At 38.6% G+C, this 13,817-nt stretch overlaps 1 protein-coding gene across 3 annotated transcripts; it reads left to right on the top strand.

Moving 5' to 3' along the window:
• Nucleotides 1-1,131: 1,131 nt before the first annotated feature.
• Nucleotides 1,132-11,959, top strand: LOC113118263 (pannexin-2-like). Of its 3 annotated transcripts, none has more exons than XM_026287311.1 (7): nt 1,132-1,395; nt 1,528-1,564; nt 2,938-3,314; nt 7,307-8,421; nt 8,508-8,643; nt 8,732-8,926; nt 10,976-11,959. In XM_026287311.1, exons 3-7 carry the CDS (start codon nt 3,086-3,088, stop codon nt 11,266-11,268), a joined length of 1,968 nt encoding a protein of 655 aa, XP_026143096.1. In that variant the 5' UTR covers nt 1,132-1,395; nt 1,528-1,564; nt 2,938-3,085; the 3' UTR covers nt 11,269-11,959. The 3 variants fall into 3 exon arrangements, with proteins under 3 accessions (XP_026143096.1, XP_026143095.1, XP_026143097.1); XM_026287310.1 differs by having other exon boundaries at nt 2,849-3,314; XM_026287312.1 differs by lacking the exon at nt 1,528-1,564.
• The last annotated feature ends 1,858 nt before the right edge of the window (nt 11,960-13,817 follow it).

The raw sequence follows: 13,817 nt of genomic DNA, 5'->3' as shown, positions 1-13,817 counted from the left end.
ACATTTTAATGGACCATATTACTTACATGCAACCATTTTTACTTTGTTAGATTGTATTTTTGTATAAATATATGCATCCTGTTATGTTATTGTCGATCAATAAAATTTTAAAGATTGTTTACATAAAATTTGAATTACTTATTCCAGAAAGTGACCCAACAGCTAAGTATGTTTGCTCATGTTTTAGACCAAGTGCAGTCTATAGCTTGCATACAGTAAATACAGCAAAATATAAAATTCAGATGTAAGAGCCTCTAAGTGCTATTTGAAATTTTCTTCTAAAATGAGAATTTTTATCAAGCTCCTATGTGTAGGTTTAGTAATTTCACTTCAGTGGCAATAAATAGGTTATTTGCCCTTAAAGTGAAATAATGGAACATAAATGTAGGAGCCTGAGAAAAATACTAATTTTAGATGAAATTTCCAGACGGCACTTAGAGGCTACAGTATGAAATATATTTATATTGAATCTTCTAGATGAAGTTAAAGAGATTCATCCAATAATGAAAATTGTCATAATTTATTCACCCTCAATAAGACATTTTGAAGAATGTCAACAACCAAACCATTTAGGTGACCTTAAATTGTATGGACAGTGATAGTAACTAAATGGTGACAGAATTTTCATTTTTAGGGTGAATTAATGAATTAATTAGCATGTAAGCTGTATATTTTACTATAAAATAAAAAGAAGTCTATAATATGACAAAAAAAAAGCTGGTGCACTGTTAACAAAACGTTTTTTACATGTTTCAGTCACCCTACAGTAGCTAACATTTAAAAAATACATAAGATAAATAGAACAGAATAGAATCTTGTGCAAGAAATAGCCTATGCTGTATTTTAATGCACGACATACAGAACAATGCAAAACCAAACAGATTATACAGTAAATAAAGGACAGCAGTAGACCATACTAGTGGAAAAGTTGAATCTAATACATATTTTTATGATTCCATAATGTCTCCTTTTATTTAATAAGCCAAATGTTTGGCTCGCGTTTCCACAAAAGCACACTAGCAATATATTATAACGTATCGTGTAAGGCAAACAAGCAACGACAATGTATCTTCTTGAAGGTCTGTGTGTAGATGATGATGGTGTAAACCGGGGAAGTGTGTGAGGTTTGTCTGGGGAGGGTAAGAGGGATGGCGAGAGGCGGAACAAACCGGTGTGTGCCCGGATACACGCTGAAACGGCTCGCCCGCACTGCAGATTAACTCTTCAGACGCCGGGGATGCTCACCACCAAAGCACAAGTCACAGCATCCGCGTCCATTGTTTTTTTGGGGGGGGGATCTGTTGGACGTTGTGAGATCTTTACCTGGTGTTGATGATTTGAGAGCATAGGATTCAGGCTCTGCGTGTTCCTCAGTATAATCGAGTAATCTGACAGGTATGTGACATCATGAAGATGAAGATGAGGTTTAATGCAACCCAGTCCTCTCCGTCACACTTTCACTCATGCCGTATATAGTATCATGTATTTTAGCATATCTATGTTTTAAGCCGCTATGTGTCACCCTAGCCAGATGATCCAGTGATGGACAGCTCCTCGACTAAGCGTAAGTGATGTGCACCGCATGACCTTTAATGCTCCAAAACATTCACAGTCAGTCAATATGTCGGACAATGTCGTTATACAGCATCGTCGTTAAAGCTTGATTATATCTAAAGCTGTTTTACGTCAAAAGATATAATATACTACTGCGTGCTGTTGCATTAGGTTTGCAGGACACATTTTTAATTACTATCAACTCGTTTGAGAGTTTTATCAAACCTGGTGTGAAAGGAGTTTTTCAGTCTTTTCTAGTGTCTCTTAGAGGATCTAAACTGTCTCTAACTAGGCCAAAATGACAAATACAAGGTAAAACTATGCCTAACATAAGCAATTTTTAATAGAATAGTTTCTTATATCAGCACATATTGTCTTCAAGACTGACAGCACCATTTGTAATAATTTAGAGCAAAACCTTGAAGTATATATATATACTTCAAGAATTAAATGCAGATGGAGTCAACTAGATTTGTCCAGTGAAATATACAAAGATATTTAACTCTGCATTTATGTTACAGGTAAGTGTAAGTAAATATTTATTACTTATTTAAAAAAAAAACATATTTAGATATTTAAATGAATTTTTACATTTATTAAATATGTTAATACATAAATAAAACCAAGTCAATCACAAACACTAATGTTTTATGTCAGAAAAAATAATTACCCACTATGGCACAGCTTTGACGATAAAGACATAGTTTAGTGTACATTAAAGATTAACATAAAACATCCATAGTGCATTCAGTTTAAAAACTGATACTTCATCACAAAAATAAAGTAAACTTACAAATGTGGGGTTTCTGCCATTTCTGTTCTTTCCATTTGCTAGAAAGCTGCTCCTTATTGATTTCTTGAGCTCAAAGCGAGATATATGCGAGATATATTGATTTTTGAAATGTACGACAGCTATTTTCTTGTCTGTGTTTTTATACCGTGGGCAAAGTCATTCTGCACCATATCAAGCTTTCACGTATTTCAGAAAAAAATGCCATAAAACTTTCTAATGAGTTAAAGAACAACAGTGTACCATCTTTGTACTCTAATCTGGACTGTCTTGAATGATTAAGCCTCTAGTAGGATGTCAGTATGTTTTTTTTGTCCTTGTCACTAGTGCACGCTCTCAAAGGACTCTGCAGATAGGCACACTCCACTGTTTACTGAATTAAAGGAACCTGCACTTTCATAGAGCCTAAACATGCAGAATCAAAGGCAATTTACTTTCACAGATAACAGTAGCTTTACTTTTTCATGATAATCTGTATCTGTTAACTCTCTTGTTCATTTACAGGTTTTTGCAGAAGTGGAATAGATATGATGAGAAAATCATCCAAGCTGTCAATATAAGCAAAAAATCAACTCTGATTTTCCTCTCTTCAGTCTACCTCTGACATGATCAGCCATCAGTAACCCATCAACTCAGGCTGACCACAAATCTTCCTTTGTGACTCTTGGGAGAAGGAGGAGAAGCTTCAAATCCCATCAGGAGTGTTGTGAGGTTAGTGGCGAGCGGGCTGCTGGGTGCCGAATGCAGAACATCCTCGAGCAGAACTTGGACATGGCCACGGCTCTGCTTGCGGGTGAGAAGCTGAAGGAGTTGATCCTGCCGGGTTCCACACAGGATGAGAAGGGCGGTGTGCTGGCGGGTCTCATGGTGCAGCTCAAACTAGAGTTGCCCTTTGACCGGGTTGTGACCATAGGAACTGTCATCATCCCTATACTGCTGGTCACATTAGTTTTTACAAGGAACTTTGCAGGTTAGTGGCATTACGCAGCATTATGTACAAATGAGCACTTTACGGTTTGCAGTGAGAAAGAGATTTGAATTCCATTCATTTTTAATAAGATGTGATGATATCCGAGGACGTGAGGAATAGGAGAGCTCAAATTTATGCAAATGAGCAGCGATATGGTGATAGTAACCAAAAATCAAAGTAAATTATTCAGTCACGTGACTTTCTGATGCACGTCTAGTGATTCATTTGGTACATACATTTAGTGTGTGCGCTTCTTACCAATTAAAATCATTATCTAACCTCAAATAGATCAGGATTATAGTTAACTAAAACTAAAAGTGAAGCTAATACTAAAACCAAAAAAAAAAAAATGTTGTACCTATTTTTCATTTTGTTTTATGTGATACTGAAATGGTACTAAAATAACTGAAACTAGAACTGAAATAAAAATTGATAAAAACTGTATAGACATTTAAAAAAAACTAACAAAGAACACAACACAAATTACTAAAACTTAAGCTAAAATTCAAATCGTATCGCACTGCGTAAACATAAAACCATGTCTGCATTTGTGATCTGAGAAACAACAAACAACACTGCTTATTGGCAAATTATTTAAATATAAATAATGTACTTACGAGCTGTGAGTCAGAAGCGCCAGACTGTTTTTGCAACATTTGAACTGCCCCACTTTATAGAAACAGGCATTGTGCCACATGCATTGCAGGCTACTGGTTCAGGAACAGTCCTCATCCTCCATAAAATGCGCAGCACACATCTGAATATTTGGGTTGGACTGTTCTGGAACAGTGTTGAAACAGAACTTAACCACTGATTTCTAGTTGTGTCCTCTTTTGGAAGGCCAAACAAGTAGTTAAAGTAGAATAAAAGGTACACCTTCTTTCTTTGCGTGAACATTTGGGCAGCATTATGCAAATCGTCGCACGTAGTAACGTAAAGATGTTGGGGCGTGTTAGAACGAGCTGTTTTAGGGGGGAGTGGTTGACTGTTAACTTTTATAAAGAATATCTCTTTGGATTTGAGACTTTAGTCTTTGCAACTTTACAGATCTTCTTTATGCACCAAGAGCTTGTAACACTCCAAAAAGAAAGGAAAAATTGAAATCGCATAATATGATCCATTTAAAATGTGTGCATGTAAACATGCTTAGAGAAAACACCCTTTATACATATGAAAAACTGATGACATGGCAAGTTTTAGAGAGTTTGGTTGAAGTTTTATTAAGTGAGCCATTATTAACAGCTCTATGGGTCTTTCTATATTCCTGCTGTCCATTGCTATCCAGAAAAGGAGTGGTTAAATTATTTTTGCTAGAGAGATTGTGGGGTGATTAAATAAGAAAAGAGAGAGATAAAGAGAGGTTGTGGTGGTAGGAGGGGGTTTACTCTAAACGCTGAGTCAGTCTTACTGCATAGCAGCACCAACTGGCTGTGACTGAACATTGAGAACCCTGCAGGGCTGAAACATGCAGCATGGTTTAAATCTGAATAACTGTTGGAGATACACTAACATTTATGCTTACGAAAGTCGTAGTTGGAACTCCTTTGAGATAAACTGCCTTTTCATACCATTTGAGGGCTACTACATTGCAGTATTTTTCTACAATAGGAATAACTGTTGTATATCAGGAATGAGGATTAGTGAAGGCCAAGCATTCATCATTATGTTGGCTATGGCTGTTTAGGAAAAATTGCAAGGATAATAATTTTAATCAATCTAAAACTGAAAGAAAACGCCTGTAACCATAAAGATTTTATTCCCATATAGACATGCCAAATTTAACACACATATTTGCTTTATTAAACTAGAGCTTATGACCATATTATCTTTCTTAACATATTGACTCTGTGCAGGAGTGTAATCCAATTAGACCCAGAATAAGCTTGAGGTATCTATAGGAGTTGCAGTGGCTGTGAAAGAATTACCTCTATCTTTGTCTAACTGGCACAGACAAATGTATTATTTGTTTTATCACTTATTCATCAGTTCTGGCTTGTGGTGCCTCATACTTTGCATTAAAGCCATTCCAACCTGATGACAGCTCGTTACTAGAAACAAATCCCAGCTGGGTACACCAAATGCCAGATTTTTCTGGATAGTGACAGTTATAATATCAGGTAATATCAAGTGTTAATTTTTTTACAATTTCTTTTCACAGTTTTAGTTGCAGTTTTCAACTTTTGATGAGAATATTCTTTAAATGTTGTAAATATTTCATCATATATTCCTTAAATTAATTTTGACTGATATGCACTGTCAACAAAAATAACATTGTAGTTAAATAAATTAAAATTTCATCACCTGATAACATCAAGAATAATTACTATTTTAACTAGAAAAATAAGTAAATTAGTGTCAATGTTACTTTTGTATTATTTATTTACTATAATATTTGTATTATTTTGAGCTAGCTTTTATTTTTACATTTTCAGTTTAATTTTAATTAAGAATTTTGTCAATATACTTGACAAATACAGCCATCAGGTCTAAGATAATTAAAATCACGGAGTCACTTGCATCGGTAGCAACTAAGATAGCGTTTAACATGGCAGATTTGACTCAGTGCTATGGAAAGGCTTGAAACCAGACTGAAAGGTTTCTGAGATGCAGTTAGTACTTAGAAAAGATTGAAAATGACACAACACAATATTTTCCAGTGCCTTAGAGATAAAAGGGACCACAGAAATTTGACGATAGTTGTTTAAAACAAACATGTCTAAGGAAGGCTTCTTGAGCAAAGGAGTAACAGAGGCCAATTTGAAGCATGCAGGAACCAAACCAATTGATAAGCATTTGTTCAATAGGTAAAGTAAATTGGGGTCAACAGACTCAATTAACAATTTAAAATACTGGGGGTGAATTACATCGTGAGGACAGAACAAAGCTTTGAAGGAGTTAATAATTTCAGTGAGGAATTGCAAAGAGATGGGATCAAATGTCTCCCATACAGATGATGACTGGGAAACTTCAACAAAAACAGGATCATTATGAGTGTTTGCCACCTGAGATCTTAAATTTACAATTCTTTTGTTTTTCAGATAAGAAGCTCAAGAATCTTTCACATAGTTCATTTGAGGTATTTAGTATACAATTGACAGGTGGATTTAGGAGAGCATTTATGACAGAAAGCAAAACTTCTGGCTTATTTTGATTGTTATAAATCATATTAGAGAAATATGCTATTTACTTAGCAGTCTGGTTGGTCAGAAGAGAAGACTTATACACCTCATGTGAAAATTGAAGTCTATCCTTTTTCATTTTTTGCTTCACTTTTGTAAATGTTTGTCTTAAAAAGTGAATTTCGGGAGTTAACCACTTTTCAGATTTGGGTTTTGGTTTCACAACTTTGAGAGGAGCAGTTGCATTTCAAATGTCCATCCATATGTGATTTAGCATCTCAAGATGTTGATTGACATTTTAGATCAGAAAGTGAGGTGGTGTCCAAGGACAACTGTGAACTTAGTTCATTAAAAAGCACTTAATATCCAGATGGAACTGAGAGGAGTAAGATCGAGACAGCTTAACAATATGATATGGAAAGGGTAGATTTGGCAGTGACAAAGAATAAAATAGGCTTGTGATCAGAAATAATTGCATCAGAAACCTCTAGCTCAGAAATAGAAATCCTATAAGTGAGATGTAGGTCCAAAGTGTGCCCTTGTAGATGGGTGGGTTCATTTATGCACTGTGTAAGGTTAAAAGATTCTATAAGACTTAAAAACTCCTGAAAGTGAGTTTGATAGGCAAAAGACATGAACATTTAAATCACCAACTAATATAAAATGGTCATAATATGTAGTGATTTACAACACATCTAACAGAATAGGACCATTCCACATTCCACCGTTGTGGTGTGAACCTTGCTATTCTCTTATAATTTGATTATTTAAACTTTATTATTGTTCTTGGTATGAACAGATAGTGATATCTAATTGATTGTTATTTAGAAATCCTAAATATTTTTTGAAGTGGGATTTTTCCTTCTCTTTTAGAGGAATCTATATATTGCTACACCCCACACAACTTCACACGTGACCAGGCCCTGTATGCCAGAGGCTACTGCTGGACAGAGCTTCGGGATGCAGTTCCTGGCGTTGACCCTCAGCTTCGGCCCTCCTTGTTTGAGCACAAGTTTCTGCCCTACGCTCTGCTGGCCTTCGCAGGCATCATGTACATACCTGCCCTGGGATGGGAGTTCCTGGCCTCCACTCGGCTCACCTCAGAGCTCAACTTCCTCCTTCAAGAGATCGACAACTGCTACCACAGGGCAGCCGAGTGCAGAGCTCCCAAGATTGAAAAGCAGATCCAGTCCAAGGGGCCAGGGATTACGGAACGTGAGCGACGGGAGATCATTGAGAACGCAGAGAAGGAGAAGAGCCCGGAGCAGAACCTGTTTGAGAAGTATCTTGAGCGCCGCGGGCAGAGTAACTTTCTGGCTAAGCTGTACCTGGCGCGACATTTAGCCATCATCTGCCTCAGCTCAATACCCATAACGTACCTGAGCACTTACTACTCCCGTCAGAGGCAGAATGAGTTCACTTGCGCGCTTGGCGAACCGCCCGACACTAGCAGCATCCCTGAACTGCGGCTAAATGTTAACTGCAAGCTACCAGCCGTGCAGCTCCAACGCATTATGGCCGCAGTGGACATAGCTTTGTTGTGTACTATGAACCTCATTATCCTTGTGAACTTGCTGCATTTGTTTGTAGTGCGCAAGTCAAATTTTGTCTTCAACAAGCTGCACAAGGTTGGCATTAAAACACGCCGCCGCTGGCAGAAGTCACAGTTTTGCGACATTAACATTCTGGCCATGTTCTGTAATGAGAACAGAGACCACATTAAGTCTCTCAACAGACTTGACTTTATCACCAACGAGAGTGACCTAATGTATGATAATGTGGTGCGGCAGCTGCTGGCAGCGTTGGCTCAATCCAACCAAGATGCCACTCCAACTGTGAGAGACTCTGGGATCCAGACTATTGATCCCAGTATGGACCCTTCAGTAATAGGTGTGGGAGAATTGGGAGGAGAGCCCTTAGTAATCAAAAGACAGCGCAAGAAGATCAAGTGGATCCCCACATCTAACCCTCTGCCACAGCCTTTTAAGGCAAGATGTTCTTGTTTGTATTTAGTCGATGAATAGCTTACTTGTTGTTTGTGAAATGTACCTCATAGTTCTTTGTTTTTATATAGGAACCCTTGACTCTTACCAGACTGGAACACAGCATAAAAGCAGAGAAACCTAAACCAGTCAGAAGGAAGAATGTACCAGATAGCATTATTGCTCCACTTCTGGACAGCAAGAGCACACAATATCCTCCTAACAAAGGTACTGGTATAGTAAAACCTGGTTTTAGTTAGTATAGAGAACGTCATTAAAATCCTTCACTGATCTTTTACCTCATTTTATTTTTCAGCTGCAGAAACAAATAATATAGAGAAGAAACAGACTCTTAACCTCTCGCTGGATGTTCATCCTTATATGCTAACCATCCAGAAAGCAAAAAAAGAAGCGGTCAATCCTGAGCAACCCCCTGTTGTTGAGCACTCTCTCAGTAATGTGTATATTGAGGGTCCACATACAGTTGTACATGTCTCATCTTCTCATACTGGTATGCTTTAAGGATGCACAGTATATTTAGTACCATATTGGCATTGTTAGAGTTTGCTGCATGGATGGTGTATTTTAGTAGGCCAACCTGGAAGTTCCCTTGTTTAATTTTCTTTAGGATTATTGGAGAAAACAGCTTATGATTCTTACATATTTTGTTAATTAAGGTAATCTTCACAAATGAATACAACATTTATTAACTTTTTTTTTTGTATAAGTGTAAATACTAGCCTGGTAATACCAAACTCTGCTACTTCACTTTACTTAGTAGACAGAGTCTGAAAGGGCATAATTGACAAGCGTCAATTGTCTGAAGTTTAAAATCATTGGTGTACCTGTAAGCCAATCACATAACGTTTGGTTATGTCGTGTGTTATACACCGGCTCAGCTGCCTCGAACTTCCGCTGTAAACACAGGTAGGCTGCGAAAACAAAACCATCGAGCGAAATACTGGAGTGAACATGGCTGTGAATGACTTTTGCCAAATATGTGAAGTAAATCTACACATCCACGGTACAATCAGTGCATCTAAACTAATATTTGACAGTAGAGACTAACAAGAAAATATTTGCAGCCAACTGTCAAAGTTAGGATTAGTTCTGTTAAACACAGCTCTTTGTTCATTTCGAGTCTGTCAGAAATGCTGCAACTTAATTGCAAGATTACAGCATGACATGGCAATATTCAAGGACTGGAAAAGAAAGGAGACACTGACCTGTCAATAGGGTACCAGTTCGCCAGCACGCCAAGCTGTGCAGCACACATACCAAGTTTTGCTGCCTCCTTAACCTGATCCTCCATGAGAGCAACCAAGGGGGACACAATCACAATTAATGCCTTTCCGGACTTTGGGCTCCCCAGTTTCTCGCTGATGATCGTAACAGTCGATAAATAAAAATTTTCCCAAAACCTGTCGGGAGTAGGTCCACAACATCACCTCCATTCAAATTGTGAAACAAACACTCTTCTTGTTTGGGCTTCAGTTGGGTTCAGTTAAATAATATTCTCCACAACAGAGTGAATAGCATCCCATGTCTCCATGTCTGCTGTCATTTTCTATTTCCTTAACCTAAACTACAATCTTAAACTCTGCGCTTAGCGTCTACATCACAGCTCTCAGCCCGCCCCCTCTGTTCATTGATTGAACGGCTGGTGCGGAGCCATAGAAAATCTGGGAGCTGGTTTGCTCTCTCAGACTGAGTACAGAAGCAAACTGAAATTGAGCGGAAGTACGAAGTCTGACGTAGTCAGTAAAAAGCCAAAATTAAGATATAAATAAACTACACCATGGTTGTATGACTTAAACATCACCAGTGTTATTAAGTGTCCTACAACTTTCAAATCTTATTTAAAATTTACAAGTTGGAAAGTTTGAATTACTGTAGAATAGTTATAGCAAGTTAGAGACTAACAACATAATGAGGCTGTAAAAGCAGAATAGCAGAATGAGTAGATGAGTTTTCCTGTTTGGTGAGATGACGTCTGGATATCTCTCACTTCTAAATATCTGTAGTCACACTTATTAGACTTAAAAAGCTTTAAAAATCACAAGGTGATGGTATTAATGGTGGATTTTATGCCATAGAATAAAACATGAAAATAGCTTTTGTTATCCACAGGCCTTATTTCAGGGATTCCAAAAATCACACTGACTTTGGGATAATGGAACTGGAAATGCAAAAATGCTTTTAGATTAGGGTTTTAGGACTCCATTCCTGCAGCACTCAATTGCACATTCAACAGATTGCCCAACTTTGCCCTATTTTTACATTTTTCCTATTTATACATTACCACTTAAGCCTATTTCAATTTAATTGTCTGTTAAATCTTTAGCAAATCTTAAATTGAATATACATTTTTACTCCGTACATTAAAATATAGTTATGCATAAGTTGACTTGTAGGCTTTAAAATAATTGATTTTAGTTTTGGTATTTTTTATTATTATTTATTTAGACAAAATTGTATTTTAATATCAGACATAAAACAATATGTATGAGTTTATATTTGTATTACCAATAATTCTATATCATATTTTTTATGCCCATAGAGATGAAAGAGTCTCCTCCACTGTCCACCACCACTGCCTTCTCCACAGACACCCTCTCCACAGCATCATATATGAATGGTGGAACTCCCAGCATGCCTCCTCCAGATTTTCAGAAGGTTGAAGATCCTCTCGACCAGGAGACGGAGCCTGAGAGCCAGCCCGGGCCTTTTAGTCCGAACCCCTCACACCCGATGCTGAGCATCCATCACACCTTGTATGCGGACGAGGATGAGCAGAACAGAAGGGACAGACTAGCCAGACCGGGCGAGTTGATTGCTGCTGGAGAGTGTTAAAGGAAAATGCTGATACACACCTGCACACACACAAATGCAAAGGCACTTACAATATGAACTGGAGCACAAAGGAATATGCTGGTTTTTAGGGTTATGTTAATGGTTATGCCATTAAAGGTGGAGCTCAGATTATTTCATTTTCAGAGATGAAGATTAATGGACATTGGGACAGCCAATGTTTAACATATTTTATACTCTTAAAGGTGCACTTAATTATTTTTGTTTATGTTAAACTGGAGTTTTCAGTTACTGGTGTATTATTAAAAACACTATTAATTTTTTATATGAAGTGCACCTTTCAAAATCATCTCCCAGCCTTACATTCACATACTCAGACGTGTTAGTTTGAGGGGAAATAAAATCACCCTTGACCTTGGTGCTGTAAAGGAGTTGAGGCAGAAACCGAAGTATAATCCATATGCAGGGTTTATTAAACAGTTCCACAAATCTGAACTCAGTGTCAGTAAAGACAAGCTGTGAGGTCGATACACAAGGAGGCAGTGTGAACAGGCAAAAGGGCAACCCAAAAGAGTAGTCAAGAGAAACAGGAATGTGGTGGCCAGGTTAATATGGCCGCCAAACATAAAGTAGTTGCAGAAGAAGAGCTCACAGTCAAAACTCAGTCGAGAGCTCCCTTTGCTGGCCTGGTGTTACAGAACCCCAACCCCACCACCACCACCACACACACACCTCTAGAAGTGACTCCTGGTGATCTACGTGGATGTCCCCGTGGTCTTGACGTGGGATGGTCTGGCTTGGCTCGTTGAAATTCCTCTATGTGTGACAAGTCCAGAATACATCCAGCAGAGGTGATGGCTCTTGGGACTCAGCATTTGGTTCGACATTTGGGTGGACTGGTTTGAGAAGCAAGAAATAAAAAGATTGATAGATGTGGTAGTTAGCAGGAAGCTCAATATGTTTTTATACCTTGGGCTGAACTTCCTGCTCAGCAGATGTAGCTTGATGTCCCTGGTGGAGAGCCAGACCCTTTGTCCCGGTTGGTAGGGAGGATGTGGATGCCTTCTTCAGTTGGACTGTAGTTCTTGTACTCATACAGCTCTTTGAAGATGAACATGAGGGCTGTCCCACACCCTCTCACTACAGCGTATCCAATCATCAACTGCTGGAACAGATAAGGGTACGCCAGACCATGGAAAAAAGGGGGTGATATCCGAGCACACATTGAAAGGGGGTGAGTCTTGTAGAGGCTTGTAGAGGAATTTTGAGCGTATTCTGCCAATGGTAGGAATTCCTCCCACCGGTTTTGTTTCCGGCTGCAGTAAGATCTTAAGTATCTGCCGATCTTCTGGTTCAGTCTATCGACTTGACCGTTTGACTGAGGATGATGAAAAATATCTGGGAAGTGAACTGAGTTCCTTGATCAGAGACAATGTCTTAGGGTAAACCATAGATTCGTAAGACCTGATGAAATAACGCATGAGCTGTCTCCATGACAGTGGGTAAACCCTTGAGAGAAATGAGGCAGCAAGACTTGGAGAATCTGTCAGTGATGACCAGAATGGTTGCGAAATCTTTGGGAGGGGGCAGATCAGTCACAAAGTCAACTGACAGATGGGACCATGGGCGTTGAGGAATAGGTAGTGGCTGCAGCAGATGAGATGAAAGTTCCTTTGGGGTCTTAGACTGTGCAAAAATTTGACAAGCCTTCACATTACCTGTTATTTCTCTATTTATTGCTGGCCACCAGAAAATGATGGAACAATTTGATGGTATGAGAGTTGCCTGGATGGCCTGAGTTGATGGATATATGAACCCATTGCATGACCCATTTTCGTATTGCCTGGGGAACATATTGTTTGTTGGGTGGGCACCTGGCAGGTGGAGGATCCTGTTGAGTGGTCCTTTGAATTTCCTCCATAATTTCCCAGTTTACAGGGAAAAAATGACTGAAGGAGGCAAGACGGGTTCTGGTGAATGATCTTGGAGGGGAGGATCATGGCACTTAGAGAGGGCATCTGCTTTACTAATCTTGCTTCCTGGACGATATGTGACAGTAAACTGGAATCTTGAGAAGAATAATGACCATCTGGCCTGATGTGGATTTAGTCAAGGTTCAAGGTTTTTGGGATCTGAGATAACCTGAAATGGATGAATGGCTCCCTCCAGCCGATGTCTCCACTCCTCAATTGCAGCTTTCATGGACAGTAACTCCTTGTTACCAACATCATAGTTCCTCTCAGCAGAAGTGTTTCCTTGAAAAGAAAGCACATGGATACAACTTAGCTTTTTGACCATGACATTGCGATAATACTCCAATACTACCAATTCCACAGTCTGAAGCATCCACCTCCACTACAAATGGCAGGTTAGGTTCAGGGTTTTTCAAGATAGGTGCCGAAGTGAAGCTTGATTTGAGTTTTGTGAAAGTGGCGGTAGCTTCGTTTGACTATCTTAACTTGGATGGTTTCCCCTTCAGGAGAGATGTCAATGGTGAGGCAATCATGCTGTAGTTTCTGATGAAATGGCGATAAAAGTTCACAAAACCTAGAAATTGTTGAAATTCCTTAAAGGGGGGGTGAAATGCTCAT

Source organism: Carassius auratus, chromosome 18, assembly GCF_003368295.1.
Source record: "Carassius auratus strain Wakin chromosome 18, ASM336829v1, whole genome shotgun sequence".
Taxonomy (NCBI): domain Eukaryota; kingdom Metazoa; phylum Chordata; class Actinopteri; order Cypriniformes; family Cyprinidae; genus Carassius; species Carassius auratus.
Note: the sequence above shows the minus strand (reverse complement) of the source record. Positions and strands in the feature narration are given on the sequence as shown.